This window comes from Meles meles, chromosome 5, assembly GCF_922984935.1.
Source record: "Meles meles chromosome 5, mMelMel3.1 paternal haplotype, whole genome shotgun sequence".
Taxonomy (NCBI): Eukaryota; Metazoa; Chordata; class Mammalia; order Carnivora; family Mustelidae; genus Meles; species Meles meles.
Genome location: NC_060070.1, coordinates 93,721,605 through 93,744,126, shown reverse-complemented (window position 1 = coordinate 93,744,126; position 22,522 = coordinate 93,721,605). Strand labels below are relative to the sequence as shown.

Below are 22,522 nucleotides of genomic sequence, written 5' to 3'. Positions count from 1 at the left end.
CAACAGTGTTTGGCCTGGAATAGGTGCTCACTAAATAGTTAAGAATGGATAAAGCCAATGAATAGGTGGGGCATTGGTTTTAACTAAGGAGGTGCCTTGAATGTAAGAAGAGGGAATTAGGAGAAGGTATGGTGGTTTTGAAAAGAGGGGAGTGGAGGGAGTTAGAAAATAAAGGCTTTTCATTTCTCTGTGAAGGGGGAGGTACAGGTGCAGTCATCTACCAACAGTTTGGAAGTTTATTTTATTAATAAAACTAAAGTAATGTGTGTGTACTCAAATATTTAAAGTTAAAAGAATTCATAAATGAAAACATTAGATGACAGGGAAAGGAGAATTCCTGGTGATCATGAATCTGGAAAGTCTTCTTGGAGATAATGAGCTTAGGTTGGGCTTTTCTAGGCAGCTAGGATGTGGAGAGGAAGCAAAAGGTATTGCAAGGAGGAAGAACTGTAGGCTAAAGGTTCAGAAGAACCTGAGATGGTCTGGGAGATAACTGGATATTTGCTTTGACTGCTGTGGGAAAGGAGGCTGCAGAGTTCCTGTGGGACTATTTTAGACAAATTTTATCCTCCAGGTGAAGGAGAAATACTGGATGCCTTGAGTAGAGGAGTAACAAGTACTTCTAAATAAGAATGAGTACTTTGGAGATGGTATACAGAATTAATTAGAAAGGTGGGAGGGTGCCTGGGTGGCTCAGTCATTAAGCGGCTGCCTTTGGTTCAGTTCCTGATTCCAGGGTCCTGGGATCAAGGCCCGCATCGGCCTCCCTGCTTAGTGGGAAGCCTGCTTCTCCCTCTCCCGCTTCCCCTGCTTGTTTTCCCTCTTTCTTTATGCCTCTCTCTTATGTCAAATAAATAGATAAAATCTTTAAAAAAGATTAAAAAAAAAAAGGTGGGAGATGTGTTTAAAAGGTACTGTAGTAAGTGTATTTGTTAAGGTGAGATTGGAAAGGAAGAGACTGCATTAGAATTGCTTTATTAAAAGAAAATATGCCAGGAGCAGATTGCATGGATGTTATCAGGAGAGGAGCTGGTGAATCAAAAATGCCTTGGACTTTTTGAACTTATGTGACTGAAGGGTAGTATTGCTCTTAATAGAACTGGGAATGTTGAGCAGGGAAGCAGGTTTGGTGGGGGAAAATATACCAGGAAATAGTATATTACACTGTAGTTACACTGTAAATATGAAGCCTTTGATAATTACATTAAAATGATGATTCTCTATTTATAGTATAGCTAATAACTTGTCATTTTGATCATCAGTTGTTCCTTAGGAAAATTTGTAGCTTCTTACCCATACTAATTAGAATCAAACTAATTTTGGTTAGGAAGTACTTATTCCTGTTCTAGTAGTTTTTAAGAAAAATAATTGCTCAATGAATGGAAAGGAAGAATATTTGCTATCATATTGCTTTTTATGGTGCTTCATAATTTTCAACGTACTTTCACTTCTGCACTTTGATTTTATAGTAATCCAGTGACATGGATAGTTCAGATGTGCTGTTCACTTATCTGGTTTTGTTGTTGTTTAATGCAGTTAAATATGCTTTATTTTCAAATTGTTACAAGTATTAAATCTCAGGATAGTTTTCCCATAATTGAATGGGTCTTAGCTGTTCCTCTTGTCTAAGAGGATATTGTGCTTTATCTAAACTCATTCCATTGAATATATCTGATCTGTTAACTTCAGTAGGCTATAAGCTACTAAATGGCACAGATAGGTCTTTCTTATCTTTCTATCCCTTGTTACACCACTCAGTAATTTGATCATTCATGCAATGTTTACTGAGCATCAGCAGTGGTAGGCAGTATATTAGTTATTAAAATTACAGAATAAGCAGTGTCCTGTCATTAAGCAGTTAGCAGGTTGATGACAAGGAAATAGTTAACACTGTAGTATGAGAAGTGCTGTGACTGATGCACCTTATTTTAGGTCCTGAACTCATTTGATATGGGGTAAGTGAATACAAATTATCTTTGGTTATGAAAATACAACTAGCAGTTTCTAAAAAATTGCAATTGGTTTTGAGACGATTAAAAATTATATGTGAGGGGCGCCTGGGTGGATCAGTGGGTTAAGCCTCTGCCTTCGGCTCAGGTCATGATCTCAGGGTCCTGGGATCGAGCCCCGCATCCGGCTCTCTGCTCAGCAGGGACCCTGCTTCCACCTCTCTCTCTCTCTGCCTGCCTCTCTGCCTGCTTGTGATCTCTCTCTCTGTCTAATAAATAAATAAAATCTTAAAAAAAAATTATATGTGAGTCATCTGTTCTTTCAGTTATTCACAGTATGTTGCTTCTCTTTTAGCAGGTAATTGTATGGACTCTTGAGCTTTATACCTTCTGAAGTCCACTTGAAATGGGGCATATATAAATATATTGGAATTACCATTGTATTATCCCAAATACTAGGTATAGAAGTTTTAACACTTTGTACACTTAACTTTTTTTATTTTTTACATTCTTGGTTGTTGAATGATCATTTGGTATTATTTTTCACAGCAGGAGAAATTTGTATCATGATGTAACTTGAGGTTTTTTTTAAACAACAGAACCAGAATGCAGTGTATAATAGTGTTGGCTTAACTATAATTGCTTCCTGCCTTTGGAGTTCTATGAAGATGAGAATGTTCTGATTGTAACAGTTTTCTATTAATTTATATTATGTAGGATGTTTAGCTTATGAGTGATTGGAATTGGAACTGTGTATGCTCAGAATCAGTATATAGGTCTGCTGACTTAATTTTCTTCAGCAGTAATGTAATAGAAGAAATGATAAAACATACCACTGTCTTAATAAATGGATAGACTGATAGATTTCACAATCCAGATATTTATGTTGTTTTGATGGTGCTATAACTAGTAATAAAGTTTTCAACTCTTGGAGGTACTTTAAGCCAAAGATGTTTCATGGTATTTCATCTTTGGTCATTTAGCACCAAAAATATGAGCTGTAATTAGAAACTCAGTAGCATGTTCATTACATTTTTGTTTAATTCACATTTTAATGTTTAAGTTTACTACAGTTAAAAAAATGTTTTTGTTGTTACAGTATTTTCTGGGGGAAAAGTTATATCCTTAAATTCCATCATTTTGAAATAAAAGATGTTAATTTTTCTACTCCAGAATAAGATCTTACAGGTGTGACATAGTATTGGCTCTTGGCTTAATGATCAGGTTTAAATATAAGTATTAATCAGAGATGAACTTACTCTTCGGGTTCACATTTAAACTGTGGCATGTTGAAATAATCTAGGTCTCCATCTGCACATCTGAATTCATTTTGTAAAATATGGCCAACAGCTGCTTTTCAATTGAAAGCTAAAACAACTGCAGGACATTAACCCATTGAGAAGATTACAGTAGGTTTTCAGTTCCATGTTAACTGTATTTATTAGAGAAAATTGACTTGAGTGCTTCTGCTTTTAACTGACTTTTTTTTTAATGTCTAGGAGAAAGGAAATAAAGCATTGGGAGATGGGACTTTGATGTGTAAAGAAGTTATGTCTAAAGAAGTTAATTATCTAAATAAAATGAAATGCGGGTATGGGAAATAATTTTTTAAAGATTCTAATGAGCTATCAGCTCATCATGTCAGAAAAATGTTATTCACCTGTTTGATTTAAAAATTAAATAACTTGACTGTGAAAGGATGATCGTGGTTATAATAAACTACGATTGGGACCTTTTACCTCTTACCAATAAATACCCTTGATGTGAAACATTTGCAGTAGGGGGACAACTGAAGAGAGCTGTGGTTTTTTTGTTTTAAGATTTTATTTATTTATTTGATAGGCAGAGATCGCAAGTAGGTAGACAGGCAGGCAGAGAGAGAGAGAGAGGAAGAAGCAGGCTCCCTGCTAAGCAGAGAGCCTGATGCGGAGCTCCATCCCAGGACCCTGGGATCATGACCTGAGCTGAAGGCAGAGGCTTTAACGCACTGAGCCACCCAGGCGCCCCGAGAGCTGTGGTTTTAATACAAATTTACTTTCTGAAGTGTCTCCTCTTCAGAGTGTTAAAGTAGGGTGACTGGATTTGCAAAATGAAAAAGGGGCAGATTGCTCCCGCAGTGTTATGGGACATTAGGCCACAGGATCGTGCCACACACTGGCATGTCTTCCAGTCTGATGTGAGTCACCTTAAATCATAACTGCTTTTTTTTTTTTAATATTTTATTTATTTGACAGAAATCACAACTAGGCAGAGAGGCAGGCAGAGAGAGAAGAGGAAGCAGGCTCCCTGTGGAGCAGAGAGCCCGATGTGGGGCTCGATCCCAGGACCCTGGGATCATGACCAGGGCCGAAGGCAGAGGCTTTAACCCACTGAGCCACCCAGGAGCCCCAAATCATAAATGTTTTTGGAGGTTGGGATTAATACATAAACTTTGAGTTTAGCATTTTCTCTGGAACATCGTATCTTTGCCAGGGTTTTGGTGGGACGAGGGAAACCGTTTCTAAGGTCCTTGAGAGAGCCACATTTCTTTTTTATCACTGTCCTGATTCTGTAGGACTGTTCCTAGTCACTTCCTGTTTGTCTTCCCCCAATCTTGGATTTGGCAATGTGATTTTTTTAAAAAAAAATCTGAGTTCTAATGGTGATGCTTCTTTTCCTATATTGTTTGTAGAAAAAAGTACTTATTTTAAAAGTCTGTGTGAAAAAAAAAATGAGGCTTAAAAAAAGTCAGTGATCTTTCATAGCGTTAGGTTTTTTATGTGTTTTAGAATTTTGGTTTTCAGGCTCAATTTGAGTAAAAGGTCTTGATTTTTCTGCTCTTTCATTTGCTCTGACCCTTAGGGACCTCATACTAGACCAGGACTTATGCTGGCAGATAGTTGGCCTTGCCACAGGAGGATATTGGGATATTCCACATCTAGCCACCCAGCTAGCATGCTGCTCATCTTAGGCCTCTGTCCTGTTGCCTTCTCTCAAACGCTTCACACATGGCCTGTCTCAGGCAGTGGTTTATAGTAGTTTTGTTGTTGTTGTTGTTTTTGGTGGCTTTTTTTTTTCTTCCCTTCAGTCATCTTCCTGGAGCCCAGTCCTTCCATCTCAGAGCTTGGTAAATACCCGGGTTTGGGTTTCCTATGTCACTTTTAACCTCCATTGCCCACAGGAGCTGTCAGGTTAGAGGATGTATTAAGAAGATAAATTTCGCAGCAAGGTGAAGAATGAATTGAGATGGAAAGAGAAAAGCTATAAATAGTGCTTATAGAGGGGCCATAACAGTAGAACAAGATGGGGAGGGTGTAAGAACATAAATAGAATTTGTTTTTTTGTTTTTTGTTTTTACAAATTACAGGGTGCAGGAGAAGGAGTCAAAGACAGATTTTTGAGCTAGGATGACTGCTAGCTGTAGTGATGTCAGTACTGAAAAATATTTTACAAGGAAACTAAGTACTTAATACTTGTTGAATTGCATTAAGGCTGTTTAGTGAAAATATTCAAGTTTCTGAGACTTGCAATTCTGAAAAAAGAGTAACCTAAATTTGTCATATAAAAGCTTTTAGCTGACCAATAAAAGAATTCTTTCTGTGTACAATAATAAGTTAACATTGTATGCTTACTGTGTGCTAAGAGCTGTTCTGAATGCTTTGTACAGATTAGTTCATTGAATGCTCACAACAACCCTAAGAATGTGGGATTATCATTCCCATTTTAAAGATGAAGGAACTGGAGTACCAAGAAGTTAAGTAATTTGCCCAAAGTCCTAGTAAGGTAGCAGAACTGGGATTTGAACCTAGACAGTCTGACTCTTGTCTTTTGGTTTACTACAGTATACTTAAAGTTTGCAGTACTTCTTTATCATATATTCAAATATGCAGATCATTTTTAAGGAAAATTATATTGCAAAATTTATATGGACATATGAAATAATAGCTAACATTTATTGAAGCACTTACTGAGTAATTGAGGTTTTTATCTACTTTCATTATTTTAACATTATTATTTATTTAACATTATTTTCACTAATTCTTGTTTATGGGACTACCACATGCATTAAATAAAATAGCATATATTGGGATTGGCATCTGCTTTTCCTCTTATGCATCAACTTAATTTTATTGGGAAAAAGTCACATTTTAAATTGTTAATTTACTTAACCCTGAGATTATAAAATATCGCTTATTTCTGATCTACTGATTGACTTTATTATTTATATTTTAGGTTTTGGTTCAAATAGGAATTAGATTATGCAATGGTGTTCTAATTTTGTATTTTACAACTGTCCAATTCTTTCTTTATATTAACTCTTACTTGGAACCCCAATACATGAAATAGAAAAATCAGAGTTGTTCTCTGATTCTGGATGGAACTGGGAGGGTGTACTTTGGGACCACTGGAAACTCCTTGAAGTATTGCCTGTGAATGTTAGGGCTCCCTGGAACACATTTTGAAAATCATGGGGTTCTACTAAAGTATTTTAATGAATCTTTTTCTTCCATAAAATGTTTGTCGCCTAAGTGAGTATTTTTTTGATATTGTATTTGACTAAGCAGTTTTTTCTTCTTTACTGTTTCATTTTAAAGATTTATTTATTTGTGAGAGAGAGCGAGCACACATGTGAGTGTGATGGGTAGGGGGAGGGGCAGAAAGAGAGAGAAAGAGAATCCCAAGCCTACTCAATGCTGAGAGTGGAGCCCTAGGCGGGACTTGATCCCAGGACCCAGAGATCATGACCTGAGTGGAAACCAAAAGTCGGATGCTAAACTGACTACTCCACCTAGGTGCCCCCTCTTTACTATTTCATTTTAATAAAGAACATTAAATATGGACAAGTCAGATTTATGAACAAACTAGAAATTTAAAATTTTCTATACCTTTTGAAGTAATTTATAATTGCTTCCATTTTCGATGCATTTATTTATAGTTAAATACATTTTGTAAGCTTTATTTCTTTTTTATTTAGATGAATAATACTGCAGCCAGCCCCATGTCTACTGCTACTTCAAGTAGTGGAAGAAGTACAGGGAAGTCTGTAAGCTTTGCAGCAGAGTTACAGAGTATGATGTAAGTATGTCTCTGCATCACACATTACTATTATAAGTTTATTCAGGTTGATAAAAGACAACAAAAATAATAAAATTTCTAAAACTTAACTTGGAAATGCATACTTAAGTAAAAATGAAGTAGTCTGATAATAGTTTAAATAGCCAAATACAAAAGGGGCAAAAGTGATTAAAAATAGTAGAGTGGTATTGTATTTGAAAAATAAATATTGGTTTATCTTTATAAAAGAATGAACAATCACATGAATATTTTTGCTCTGGTTATTTGTTCAATCTGTGTTACGGATTGTTTATTTCTATTTTAGTTTTAGATTTAGAGAATTTTGAGATTGATTATATTCTTGGATGGTTCAGATGTTTTCACAGAGGTTCTCAGTTTTTCACAAATATCATAATTCCATGAGCCTAATTTAAATTATTTTTTAGTTTTGATATTATTTGAAATCACTGTATTGCTAAATATTGAGAAAAAACCTAGAACATTTAAAAAACACATTTATTGTTTTTGAGAAATTGTACAGTCATTAAGATTTCTTTCCTAAGGCCCTGTTTAGCTTGAGTTCTAGCTTCTTGCATTGAGTGATGTGGCATAGCTTGATTTGGTAGGAGTTAGCGCTCTTATTAGAGATGTCTGCTGGCATATATTTTTCTTTATTATTGGTTCAGGAGACAGTTATCTGCATAAGTGGGACAACACATTAGAGCTCTTCTTTTCCTGTGGATACGTTATTTATGACATACAGGGCAAGTTGAAAAGAATGTTTCTGTTGATGATTTAAGTATCTTCCTCTTGTGGGTGTATATTGATAGTCCTCTTAGTGGATTAACTTTACTGTGTGATGATTTTTGTTCAAATACATATGCTGTTCATATGCTTGGTAAACACACTTTAGACAATAATGAGAATGTTTAGGCCATAGGTTCTCAAGTTTTTGGTTGGAGGATCCTTTTACATTCTTAGTTGTTGAAGACCTTAAGTGTTTGTTTATGTAGGTTGTATCCATGAATACTTATTTCTTAGAGTTTAGGACTCTAAATTTAAATAATATAAAAAATATTAATTTATTTGGAAAATAATAAACTTATTACATGTTAATATAAATAACATGTGCCCTATAAAAATAATTATATTCTTAAACCAAAAATCAGTAATATTTTGTTAGATAAGATGAGAATAAATTTAATATATTTAGAAGCTATATGGGGAAGCCTGTGTTTTAAATTATGGAAAATGTTAAGGGTTTATGCTGGTATACACTTTCATATAATAAGCCTTTTCATTTTAGTTTTGTTGCTTTAAGAATTTTTTATTTGCATAATGTTAATTATATTTCAAAATAATAAATGTGCTTTAGAAGGTTTACAGTAAAGTGAAGAAATTCATTTTCCTGTAGAGCTGGTTCATTGATTTACTTTGTATTTTTAAAAGTTTTAATTTCAAACTCATGAAATTACAGAGAATAGGATAATGAACTCCATGCATCCATCATCCAACCTTCACAATAATTGTGTTTTGCTAGTCTCATTTAACCTACTCTCCACTTTTCTTTTATGAAATATTTTAAAGCAAATCCCAGATATCATATTTCAAAGTTGGTGGTGTTTATTAAAACAATATATTTGGGCGCCTGGGTGGCTCAGTGGGTTAAGCCTCTGCCTTCGGCTCAGGTCATGATCTCAGGGTCCTGGGATCAAGCCCTGCATCGGGCTCTCTGCTCAGCGGGGAGCCTGCTTCCTCATCTCTCTCTGTCTGCCTCTCTGCCTACTTGTGATCTCTGTCAAATAAATAAATAAAATATTAAAAAAAAAAAAAGAAAAAACAATACATTTGTCGTAGGTAAAAAAACAAGGTCTATAGCATAGGTCAGCAAACTATGGTTATGGTCCCATGGACCGGCTGCCTGTTGTTGAAAATGAGGTTTTATTGGACCCCATCTATACTCATTTATCTGTTACCTGTTGCTGCTTTCATGCTACACGACAGAGCTGAGTTTTTGTGACAGAGACCATATGGCCTGTAAAGTTGAAAATATTTAGTCTGTGGCCCTTTACAGAAAAGGTTTACCTGATCTATAGAAACAGCTCTCTATAAGGGGAAAGCTTTATTTCCTTTTGGTCATTTACACTTAGGAGAGATTCTTAGTGCATTTGATAGACTGTAGGCCACTTAAGAAAACAGAAAAAAATAAAAGCTAAATTCAGCACTTTCTTATTAAATACTTTTGCAAACATCTTCTCAACTAATATGATTAAGCTGGATTCAGAATGCAAAAGTTATTGTTGGCTACAGCTTTGGAAGAAATGTACATTTTCCTTCTATTTCAGACCTCTTAGAGAGGCTACTCCTAATAGTTACATTCATCATTTATAGTCTGAAGTTATTTTTTTCCCCTTATGAATTGCTTCATAAAACAGGAAAAAAGGGCCCAAATTGGGGGAATCCTTTTAAATTTACCAATATTTGTATAAGGTTTTCAGGCTTTTGATTATATAAGAAGCAGTGTATATTTATTCTTGCTTATTTCTGATGAGAAGAGCAGGATTAAATCTTTGTGTTTATTTTGTGTTGTAGAAATTCCATTCTGTGTATCCCCATTTCACAGTTCTGTTAAGCCTGTTTATATTGTGTTAACATTTTTTAATCCTCTACTGTTACTGTCTTTCACACCCATTCACCATAAATGGCTCTTTTTCTCCTGGCTCCCTGCCCTCTAAATAAGTAAAAATATTGTAGTGTCATTTCCAGGGAATAGTTTCAATGAAAGGTGTCTAGTTGTCAAGCACAAATGAAATTGTCATGATCTGCTATTAAATACAGAGCTGGCGGCTAGCTGGTCTGTACTACTGTTAGAGCCTTGATAGAATGGATCATATTTTAAGTTTGGCTTGTAAATAGTATAGTGAAGCATTCTTTAGGAAGTGTTTCTGTAGATTTTAAACTAAAGGATTAGCAGACAGTTGCTGGTGCATTGGGGATGATAGCAGCTTTCCCTTACCTAGAGCAAATAACTCAGCATGTTTGCTACATGCTTCTTATCACAGCTCTTTGAATAATATGTGCTGGGAGGGTCCAGAGGCTTTTCATTTTTAAGTTACTGAACTCAAGTAGTCCGTAAATTACAAAGTGAAATCTCTTCAAATCCACATTGTAGGTACTTATTTTATTTTGTAAGAATTCTTCAAAATGAAAATTTCATCCATATTTAAAATTCACAGATTGAAAAGAAATTTTAATTAGTTTTTTTTTAGTGTATGATAAAATTTACCCTCTTAACTGTATAGTTCTGCTTATTTTTAAAGAAATCAACATTTATTGACCCCTTCCATGGCAGGACCTAGATGCCTTTGAGATAGTGTAGCGATAGAGGTTTGTGGAGACACATAACTACCAGGTAATAGGATATGAAAAATTAATTTCATGGTAGTACAAAGAGTGATGAACTTCTGAGAGTAAGCTTCCTGAGGTCTCTACTTCTGACTTCTTCCCGGAACACCCCGCAGTATTCTATGAGCACCTCAAACTTAATATGTCCAAAACTGAACTAATAATTTTTTTCAGTAAGATTTGCTTCTTTTCCTGGGAGTTTTTGGGGGGCATTTAGCAACAACTATTCATTCATTGCTACATTAGGTGAGGGCATAGATGTTTATGTGAAATGGCATCATTTGGCTATAATTTAGCATTTTGAAGTTAGGAGCTGTGAAAGAATCATGTTCTCAGTTCTAGCCTCATGTTAATCTGACTTTAAAGAGACCTGATATGTAAACATATGTGTAAATAATAGATGTTTATTCAGCTGACACAGCGTTCCTTCAAATATTGTTTTCTTGGTGCATTTAAGTTTTTTAGGAAATTGGAGAAGAATTCTTAAAAGGTAAATAGTGCTAACAATTCATTCCATGCTCAGAGGTGCTTTAATACTACTGACAATAGTGAATGCTGGCACTGCCTAACTACTTCCATGTACCGTTTCATTTAACCTTCACACAACTTGGTGAGGTAGATCCCGTTATTCCCCTTCTATAGATTAGATGAGGAAATTGAGACACAAAAGTAAGTAACTTACAAAAACTTGCCATTAGAGTAAGTGGCAAAACCTTATATTTAAGCCAGGAAGTCTAACTCCCTCAGAGTCCGTACTTTTGACATATTATGCTAAACTACATTTCAGCCAATCAAGTTTTGATTTTGATCTAGGAAATTTCGTTTATGAATCAGTGTTCACTAATTTATGTGTAAGTAGTATACTCTAATGAAGTAATGTGAAAGCTGAATAATTATTGTTAATTAGTATCCTTAACAATGAGGTCTTATTTTTTATAAGTATTGGATGAAGTTATTTTCATGGTATCATAGCATTTATTTCAATTTCGTATGCCTAATCACCAAATCTTTTTAAGTAAGGCCATGTCAATAACGAAGAGAAAGTATAATTTTTTGTTGAAATTGTGTATTTGTTACTTATTGGATGCTCATATTTGTGATATGTCATAATTTTGGATATAAACATAGCTACATTGTTGAATATTTAAATGTTATATTTTATTGCCATTAATATTTTCCTTTAATTCTTGATAAATTTACACTAAAACATGTGGATAAACTTATCCGTGTACTTTTTGTGGAATGCATCTATTTGGAATATTTTAAGATACACATTGGTTTATAAATACAACAATAATGGGGAAGATTTTCAAATTATTTAAAATTGGTCACAGTCTTTCCTGAAAGTGAGAAAATCTGTGAAAGCTGATTGAGAACCTAAAAAGTGGTATGTAACTGAAAGTTGGTTTTACCTAGTTTCCTTTCAGAAATGAAATAAGGAAATGTTTAAGTTGCTAGATCCCAACTGAATTAAGTGCTTGCACCAAAAAAAAGTGTCATCTTATAAATTATGATACAAAATACAATTTTGAATTTGTACTGAAATATCTCTATCAGTTATCTCATGAAAAGAAGGTAAACAAGGCTTTCAAATTTAGGATAGTATGTCTGTAATTACCAGGGAGAAAAATATGTTGCTCAGTCTTAGAATGAGTCCCTCAAGTCCAGGGGGATGTTCATTTTGGTAATTCTTTAATGAAAATCCGTAGTTGTGTGGGGAAAAATAGGTAACAGTTCATAGATCCGTCATTCAAAAGTACAATATAGTTGCAAAGTATTTCACTGGAGAATGGGAATACCAGTTCTGAACCAGTTTGCTGGCAGAACCGGGACCTAGCTGGTTCACGGGTACTTCTAGAACTCACTTACCTCTCGTACATACATTCCATTGTGTTCCTGAGTGCTTACCTTGACTGCCTGTGGTGTTACATAGCATATCCTTCATGTTCAGTATTAACTTTCTAAAACCTGAAAACCCAGGAATTCTGAAAGACGTTTCTCAGAGAAGGAACCGTAGACCTGCATCTACGTCATAGGGTTTATAGGAAGGTGAAATGAGATTCTGAGTCAAGGCGGATAGTTGCTGTTTCCAGTGCATAGTAGGCACTGTCCTGTTAGTTGTTGCCATCATCTTTTAAAAAAAATGGTTCTCATCAATGTCTGGTTAGGGAGCTTATAAAAATGTTTCAAGTGCAGGGGGAAATGTTTGCAGTTTCGTGGGAAGAATTTTTATAATTACAGAGAAAAATGAGTGATCTGCCTTGTAGCCTGCAGTCCAGTAGAACTTTCAGCATTGATGGAAATTTCTATTTCTGTGTTCTCCAGTATGATAGCCACTAACTAGGTGTGTCTACTGAGTACGTGTAAGTGAGCTAGGCAACTGAACAACTGAATTTTACATTTATCTTAATTAAATTTAAATAGGCACATATAGCAAGTAGCTACATGTTTGACAACACAGAATAAATATGGAAAATATAAGTTATACATGGACTACTTCTTTCCTCGGTTTCTTATATTTTTATTGAAATTGGGAAAATACATATATGTGTTATATCATTTTTAAAATTTACTATTTACTTTTAAGTAAATAAGTGCTGTCACCATTTTACTTTCTGCTGCTTCCTTTTTTTTTGGCTGTCATTGTCCCACAGTTCTTTAAAGATTTGGGGATATTAATTTTTGGTTACTTTGGCAGGTAAGATTTGATTGGGAGGTTTAATATTATATTTCATGTTCCATTTTTTGGAAAGCACAGATAATACTGAAGTGTGTTTCTTAAAAATGTTCCTTTGTAAATTTACATAATATATTTGTGTTTAGTCTTACTAAAAGTCCCACCGCTATAGCTCTGAGCATATTGTCTTGTACTTGATTATTCTGCCAGGGTAATTGAATATGTAATTGAATATGTAACAGCATTGTGAGTTTTGGGTCCTCATTTTCATTTAGCTAGTTTTGTAGAATTTCTGGTAGCTAGAGAGTTAGCAATATGTTATGCAGTGTTTTGTTAATTTGTTATTTTTAACATGCTAGGATTTCAAAAACTTGTTATTTTTAAATGTGCCAAATTCAAAATTAATCTTTAAAAATGGTAGTGGATGGGCACACCTGGCAGGCTCAGTTGGTAGAGTGTGTGACTCTTGATCACAGGGTTGTGGGTTTGAGCCCCATGTTGTGTAGAGACCACTTAAAAAAAAAAATCTCAAAACTGTAGTGGATAAAAATGGATTCTTCAAGGGGTGCCTGGGTGACTCAGTCATTAAGCATCTGCCTTTGGCTTAGGTTATGATCCCAGGGTCCTGGGAGCAAATCCCGCGTCGGGCTCCCTGCTTGGTGGGAAGCCTGCTTCTCCCTCTCCCACTCCCTCAGCTTGTGTCCCCTCTCTTGTGTCTCAATCTGTCAAATAAATAAATAGAATCTTAGAAAAAAATGGATTCTTTAATACCGAAATATATCAAAAAGTGGTTAGTAATTTTGGATTGGAGATTAAAATTTAATATTACCTTTATGTATTGATTGCCTCCTAACAGTGAATGCTATCAGTAAAGAATGTAAATGACTCTTTACACAACCTCAAGATCAAGAGACCCATGCTTTACAGACTGAGCCTGGATTTTTAATATAGGGGAATGAATCTTTTTTTATTTTGACAAATTTTGGGTCCAAGCTTCATGACCATTTTAAAGTTTGCTGAGGACAGTTCTGATTCTCTGTAGGTATGAGACTAATAAGCGTTTTGTATTACTTCCAAAGAAATGAGAACTGATTTATTCTGTGATGTATTTTTAACATGTTAACATATGTATTAATATGTGTGTATGTGTTTTGATGTACTAAAATATGTCACAAAAATATATATTGTTATGAGTGTGCTACCTTTTGCAAATGTATCTTTTTTGACATCTCTGCATATTTTTAAAAATCTTCAAATATCATATGCCTTTTAAAAAATACTGTAGTCATTAGGTTTTTCTAACTGGCATAACATTTTTTCCTGGAACAGAACACATAGAATTCACAAACCACTGTTCTAAGGAAGAGAAGTGAGAAATAATCCTTCATCTGTTATCTTTGACTGACTGCTTTCTTCTTCCTTTTTTCCATGGATTTCTGTCTTCAAAGAACCATGTTTTTCCATGGCTGGTACGGTGTTCCTGGACTTTTGTGGATTTCTCCCTTATTTCTATTTTATGTAGGTTGGTAATGTGTGTTTAATAGGGATAACAATACACTAGTAGTATATTTCCGTCAAGTTTAAATTAATCTTTTTGGGCTGACCTGGCAATCAGTTGATGGTTGTTTCTACAATAAAAATAACATTCTTTTTGTGTGGAATTACTCCCAAACAGTCAAACTTGGAGTCAAGTACTTTATTTTTTATTCTGTCTCTTTCAACCTAGAATTTGGATTTGATGGTATCTTCTAATCTTTTGGAAGGATGTGAACAGAGATAATATTTGTTTTTAATATACAGTAAAATATTACTTCTCTAAAATTTATCATAAAATTTATGATAAAATATGAATATTTTAAAGGGTAAGTTAATATAAAGGACAATAATGCTACATATGAATGATTTAGATAGCATGATACAGTGGAAAGGATTGTAGATTTGCAACCAGAAGATCTTGGTTCACTTCTGCATTAGTGAATTTTATGTTAAGAACAAAATAACTCCCACCCTCCCCCCCAAAAAAAACCCTAAAACCAAGAAAATGTTATGGATTGGGGAACTGTTATATTAACATTTTTTTCAAAATTAAATGTCTTTCATGTTATTTTCTGAAAAAGAAATCAGGAGATGAAAGATCATAAAGAACACTTTAAACTCATTGACTTAAAGCACTATTAATGCTTTGGTATTTATCTTTCTAGTTTCTGTCGAATGCATTTAAAAAAAAATAAATATCAAGGGGCGCCTGGGTGGCTCAGTGGGTTAAAGCCTCTGCCTTCAGCTCAGGTCATGGTCCCAGGGTCCTGGGATCGAGCCCCGCATCGGGCTCTCTGCTTGGCCGGGAGCCTGCTTCCTCCTCTCTCTCTGCCTGCCTCTCTGCCTAGTTGTGATTTCTCTCTGTCAAAGAAATAAAAAATTTAAAAAAAAAATAAATAAATATCAAAAGCTCATATTATAACTGCTCTTGTATAACTTGGGCTTTTACTTATACAATACGATAAGCCCTTTCCATATTGATAAATATATGGTATTATCTTTAAGGCTGTGATACTTTATATTCCATTATCTTGTCTTTAAGCAATCTTGTTAAATACCTGTTTCTAGTATTTCAGTGTTACAGATAGGATTGTAATGAACTTCCCTTATATATAGATCTATATTCCTCTCCTCCTTTCTTTTCTCTCATCTCCCCCCTGCTTTCTCTCTCTCTACTGTGTGGGTATGTGTGTATATGTATGTGTATCTTTGAGCACATGACTGGATATTTCATTAGGATTAGTTCTTTTAAGGTTTTTGTTGCCCTTTCATCAAGGTTTTAATGAACTGCAGTCTCACCAGTAGTGTATATACCTTGCCAGTATTGAGTAATGTGACATGTATTATTTATTTATACATAAGTTACATATGTTTTCATTTATTTATATGTAAATAAATATATAATTGAAGTAAATTGACAACGTTATATTAATTTCAGGTGTACAACTTAATAATTTAACAATTCTATGTATTACTTAGTGCTCACCAAGATAAGTGTAGGTACCATCAATTGCCACACAATATTATTACATTTTACTGGCTATAATTCCCATGCTGTACTCTTATCTCCATGACTCGTTTATAACTAGAAGTTTGTACCTCTTGATCCCCTCCATCTATTTGCCCATCCCCCAGTCCACCTCCCTTTTGGCAACCACCAGTTTGTTCTTTGTATTTAAAAGTCTGGTTTTTTGCCTGCTCTTTTGTTTTGTTTTTTAGATTCCACATATAAGTGAAATCATATAGTCTTTGATTTATTTCACTTAGCATAATACCATCTAGGTCCATCCATCTTGTTGCACGTGGCAAGATCACATTCTTTTCTGTGACTGAGTACTCTTCTATTGTATGTATCTTTATCCATTCATCTGTTGGTGGACACTGGGTTGCTTCCATACCTTAGCTATTGTAAATAATGCTGCAGTAAACATAGGGGTGCATGTATCTTTTCAAGGAAACTGAGGCAACTTCTAAATGACATACTTAACTCAGAAGAGGCAATAAGATCTTCATATAGATAAGCAGAAAGAAGAAAATAAAAGCAATCTGTAATCCTCTACCAACACAGAGTCTTATACTTTGTGGTGTGTGTTTGTATGTCTGATATTTTGGTTTCCTTAAGGTTTGTTTATAGTGCGTGATTTCTTTTCAGTATACAAGTTTTCATTTTTAATGTGGTTAAAATCAGTCTTATTTATTTATTTATTATTGCTTCTGCCTTTGACTGAAAGTCCTACCATCAATTTTTATATATATCGTCTGGTATTTACATTTCAGGTTTCTAGTTTCTCAAGTTTAATATTTAATCCATTATTTTGTTGTATAGTGTCAAGAAGGGTTCTAAGTTAAAACAGTTTTTAAATTGGTTTGCCAGTGGTCTAACCACCACAAATTATATAAGCCTTCCTTTCCCTCAGAATTGAAATGCTACCTTTATCAGATAATAAATTATTATTTTTGAGTTTTCTACTTTGTTCCATTGAATTGTCTTTTCCTTTGCCAGTACTGCATTAATTTAGTTATTATAGCTTCTTAATATGTTTTAAAATTTGGTATTATAGTTCAGGGTCATCCGCATAACTTTTCCTTTTAAAATATTTCTTGTCTCTTTTCCTACTTTTATTCTTCCAGATGAATTTTTAGGAATCATTTTATCACGTTCCAAAACAAATTCTAAGTGCAAATTTTAAGCAGTTTCATTTTTCTTCTTTTTATGCTTTTTGCTGTATACTCAGATTTCAGACATTGGTCTTTGCAGTTCATTTTACTTTTAAAGTTGATTAATGAAATAATTTTACAGTTAGAAAGTTTATTTGAAACAACACTGGGTAGAAACTGGCTAATGAATGAGTTGGTTACTAGTGCAGGATTAGAGACTCTGAAGAATGTCTCCATTTTCTTTAATATTTGTTTTTCTTACTTGAATGTAGAATTGTGCTGTGCCTGCAGTCTATAAAAATCAGCCAAATTATCCCCTTGATTTTAAATTATGCAGTTATTGTCTTATTTTTGAATGATGAGCATGATTAGAAACAAAAGGCTAGCTTAATTTTTTATGGGTATGTAAAACTGTATTTTTTTTTTTTTACTATGTTATATTAGTCACTATACTTGATTCCATTCCATGATTCATTGTTTGCTTATAACACCCAGTGCTCCATGCAATCCATGCCCTCCTTAATACCCACCACCTGCCTCACCCATCCCACCACCCCCCTCCTTTCTAAAACTCTTAGTTTGTTTCCTGGAGTCCACAGACTCTTGTGGTTCGTCTCCCCCTCCAATTTCGCCCCTTCATTTCTCCCTTCCTTCTCCAAATGTCCTCCGTGTTATTCCTTATGCTCCACAAGTAAGTGAAACCATATGATAATTGACTCTGTCTGCTTGACTTATTTCACTCAGCATAATCTCCCCCAGTCCTGTCCATGATGATAAAAAAGTTGGGTATTCATCCTTTTTGATGGCTGTGTAATATTCCATTGTATATATGGACCACATCTTCTTCATCATTCATCTGTTGAAGGGCATCTTAGCTCTTTCCACAGTTTGGCTATTGTGGACATTGCTGCTATGAATATTGGGGTGCAGGTGCCCCTTTCTTTCACTACATCTCTATCTTTGGGGTAAACACCCAGTAGTTCAATAGGGTAGTTCTATTTTTAATTTCTTGAGGAACCCCCACACTGTATTCTAACAGAATTACTTATATATAGGGGTGTCTATGCAATTAGAAAAGAAGATATTTAATATATTCATCATATAAATACATGAGCTAATTTAAGCCATCAGATGGGTTTTATTTGACCATTTTAATGAACATTTTATAGTTTATTTATGACATTTATTACTGTGTATAAGCAGAATACCAGCTACAATTACTCTTTTTTACTCTGAAATTTCATTGTTAGTATCATCTGTTGCGATCCACTTCTACTGTAGTGATGCTCTCATACTTTGCTCCTATGATAAATGGCCCTGCTTCACTATGCTGTTTGATTTTATATATTTTTATAGAGTTTTATGTCCTGCCACCCCCCAACCCCCGGCTGCTAATTTTGATGCTATCAGTGTGCCACACTCTGGTAATGTTTCACTTCCCTCCTTTTTTTGAATACTGCTTCCAGTCTGTGATAGACTAGTAGTCAAATTTAAGCCAATATTTAAAATAAGAGTTCATAAGCTAGGAAAGCCTGAGGCACTACTTCTGAGAAAAATCATATGACCACTGGTGCATAAACTTAGTATCAATTTTGAGAGTTGAGTTTACTTATTTCTTAGTTCTGGTTTTGGCTGTATTTTTAATAGCTGAAATTGTCAGATGGCAGGTCAAAGTTTATTTGTAAGTCCTATGTTTGGGACTAAATCTGTTTTCTCAACGAAACCATGTGAGGAATTTTAGTTACATTGCTGGGTTAGTTCAGTACACACAACCCTTTTTTTTTTTAATCCATAAAAAATGTCTAAAGTAATCATCTATGTCTAATTATCATTCATACCATTTTGAAGAAGTAGGCAAGGCCACTGGCTGAGGTTGGTGAGGACAGGAGGTAGGGAAACTAGAGGGGAGGGGTGAAGGTTTGTAATGGTAAGGGGAGTTAGGGAGTGAAAGCTAATTAGGAATATGCTTAGTCTTGCCTAAGTTTTCCCAGACTCATCGGAGCTTAGTCAGCAGTTATGGGGGCTCTAATAGTGAGGTTGTATAATTTTTATAGCAGTGCTTAGCTTCTGGACATAGGACTGGAAAAGAGGCTTGATTGGACTGCTTTAGAGATGTGAAGGGCAGATGTAGCAGAAGAATATTGTAGTTTAAGATGTTAGGGGTTCTGATCCCTGAGTCTTGGCTGGTGGGGAGGATGGAACAGAAAATATGAAGGAATTGATCAATTTGTAGAAAAATGGGAGAAAAAGAAGGGTTTGGAGATTTTAGTGAGGTTTTAAAATAAGTAGATTAAAAGTAGTAATTACGAGAGCTGAAGGAAAAGAGAATGTAACAAAATAGAAGTATCAGCTTGGACATCTCATCCTCTAGGAAGGCTTTCCTTGCCTGTTGGGTCTTGTTAATTGCCTTCCCGTGTGCTGTGGCCCCTCATACTGTACTCTTACCAAAGTCCTCGTTGTATGGTAGGGATCTTATCTGTTTCTGTTCCCCACTGTAAGCTTTATGACTACAAAGATTGCTTTAATTTGCCTGTTTTACAGTGCCCTGGTACCTATGAGGAACCTAGTAGGTGTTAAATAGAATAAAGAGGAAGTCCTGTTCATAGTGGGTAGTTTAGGAGGACAGTCTTCAATGGGAGTTGCTAATGCTAAGAAGAGGTTGGAAGTCTTCAAAATAGAACAGACAGGAAATGGGGGTATGGGTAATCTATCTTCATACTGTATTCATATTAGAAATTCAAATTAGTGCTTTATTTTGGTTGCCCCCTGATTTTTTAAGGTTTTGAACATTTGTATGTCATGCACCAGGTATTTATTTTCCTTCCTTACTAACTTTGGAATTGAAGTTTTACCATTCCCATTATTCTCTTAGTACACTAACTTTAGTTTCTTCTTCATCTTTACCTCATGAAACACATTTTTAGGTACAACATTCTGTATTTAGAAAATCTCTGATTTACTTGAAATCTCTAATGTGTCCTTAGAAAATTGTAAGATCAATGTAGTGTTTGGTTTGTAGAAGGAAGTATGGTCTGGTGGAGTCATACAGATATGAGTGAATCCCTTTTAGCTTTCTCTTTTTTTCTCCTTTTTTTGGTATTTCTGTGAGATTTTTACTATTTATAAAATTTGTATGATAACATCCAATCTCTCAGATTTCTCATGTGAATTAGATCATATATGTAAGTCATTTATATAGGAGATGGATAGGTGTTCAGTGCAAATCTCTATAAATGTCTGCTTTTTCAATCAGTTTGACTCTGTAGGATTACAGATAGCATTTAACGTCAGCAAATCTCTGTAGAACCACCTGTCTGCCTTCATTCAGAAACAAAGCAATCTGGTAGTGTCAGTTACTTAGACTGTAGGGATAATTTGAGAGTCTTTAGAAATTGTTTAAGGTGGTCTTGATTGACTGGTAAAGAAGCTGAAGAGCAGAGAGGGATGAGGTGATTTGGCTTAGGATGTGTAGTTGGTTAGTTTTGGGTTTCAGGATCATCTACTATTAATGGCTCGGAAAGTGTAAGGCTTCATTCATTTAGATACTCCTGGGATGTCTAAATTTCCTGTTTAGAACCTCTGACTTTTAACTGACAAAAAGAGCTTATCCTTGTTGCTTTCATACGTGTTTTAAGTTTCATTTAAAAGATCGAGTGGTGGGCACCTGGGTGGCTCAGTAGGTTGAAGGTCTGCCTTTGGCTCAAGTCATGATCTCAGGAGTCCTGGGCTGCTCAGTGGGGAGTCTGCTTCTCCCTCTCCCCTGACTCCTCTCACCACTCCTGCTCTCTCTCTCTCAAATAAATCAATAAAATCTTAAAAAAAAAATGCACTGACCTAAATATGACCACATTTCAAAAGCCAGATGTTACTTTCACAAATTATTCTTTGGTTTAAAGCTAGTTTTTTTGTTTTGTTTTGTTTTGTTTTTTCCCTCATCAGCATCAGCTCCCAACATTTAGTTTAAAGCAGTGCCACCCAGTGTAGCCAGTATGTGAACTGTGTATCATTGGTCTTTTATGAGATAAGTAGCTTGAGCCAGATTGTTAACCAGTCCCCTGCTGCCTTCACTGAGTTATTTTCCTGTGAAAAAAGCTGAGTTAAATAGTGTGCATTGGATGCCATTGGTTTTCATTCTGGTGTAGACTCCTCTCATTGTGGACTTGTAATAAACCATTCTTAGACTATTGGCAGACCACATTTGACCTGAAGGATTATTATATGCCAGTGCTTTTAATTTATTCATTCAGCTAATGCCTGTTGAGTGCCTACTGTGTGCCAGACACTGTTCTAGGTTTGGGGGATATAACAGTGAATAAAACAAACAGTCTGTCATCTCATGGGGCTTGCAGTCTAGTTCTGTTAGAAATAACATTACTATTTCTCATTTCTCAGAAGTTCTGTTGTTTTTGTAATGAACTATTTTTGTAGTTCAGTCCTTCGCTCTTGAATCTTTGACTTAATTGTGTATATTTACATGTAGTGTAAGATGTAAGAACATCTTAAATTTAATCATCTTTATTTTTAAGTTGATTCTCCTCAGTCTAAGTATAGAATTATATTATCCATAAATAATGGCTATTTCTCTCTTAAATCAGAACTTCTGAAATACTAATAACTAACAGTGAGGATAGTAGAATTTTTTATCCCTGATTTAATGGAAATGCTTTTCATATTCACTAGAAAGTACGATGTTGGCTTTTGGTTTAAAATAGTTTAAATCATTTTGAGGAAGTAGTATTATATGTAGTTCAATATTCTTGAATTTAAAAAAGAAAATGAAAGGGAGTTGAATTTTATCAAATGCTAAAAAAGGTATCAGATAGCAGAGACTCCCTGATTTATCAGTAAACCGCTGATTTAATCACAGTTGTAGCAGACAGTGCTTAAAAGAAAACTTAGCAGGTAAACTAAAAGCCAAAAAACTTAACATTTTTTCTTAATGCTTGTTTTTAGTAGACTCAGTAATGGAAGAATGAGGGATGAGATGTAGAGAATTACTGTGCTTCTGTCATTGTGACTAATATAGGTCCTTTTTTTTCCCCTGAGTGCAGTTGTCCCCAGAAGTACTAAATTCAAATTTAGAAACCCCATTCATATTACAGTCAGTAACATTTATAATCAAGATCACACTGATGATGTAGAGACAAAATTTTATGGTATCAGTGGAAAGATAATAAATATAAACATCTCTACTCATAAATTCATTGTGATAATTTACTAAGTACATATGGTATGCTATGCACTGTACATACATTTGCCTAAG

General features: G+C 34.8%; 2 protein-coding genes across 10 annotated transcripts in view; one reads left to right on the top strand and one right to left on the bottom strand.

The window, feature by feature from the left end:
• The window catches only part of SUPT3H (SPT3 homolog, SAGA and STAGA complex component), a 568,866-nt gene that overhangs the window by 6,835 nt on the left and 539,509 nt on the right, over positions 1-22,522 (top strand). For all 3 annotated transcript variants that reach the window (XM_046005138.1, XM_046005136.1, XM_046005137.1), the window contains exon 2: positions 6,904-7,004. In XM_046005138.1, the coding sequence (XP_045861094.1) occupies positions 6,904-7,004 (101 nt within the window). The remainder of the gene's footprint in view (positions 1-6,903; positions 7,005-22,522) is intronic.
• The window catches only part of RUNX2 (RUNX family transcription factor 2), a 319,385-nt gene that overhangs the window by 274,451 nt on the left and 22,412 nt on the right, over positions 1-22,522 (bottom strand). The window lies entirely within an intron of this gene.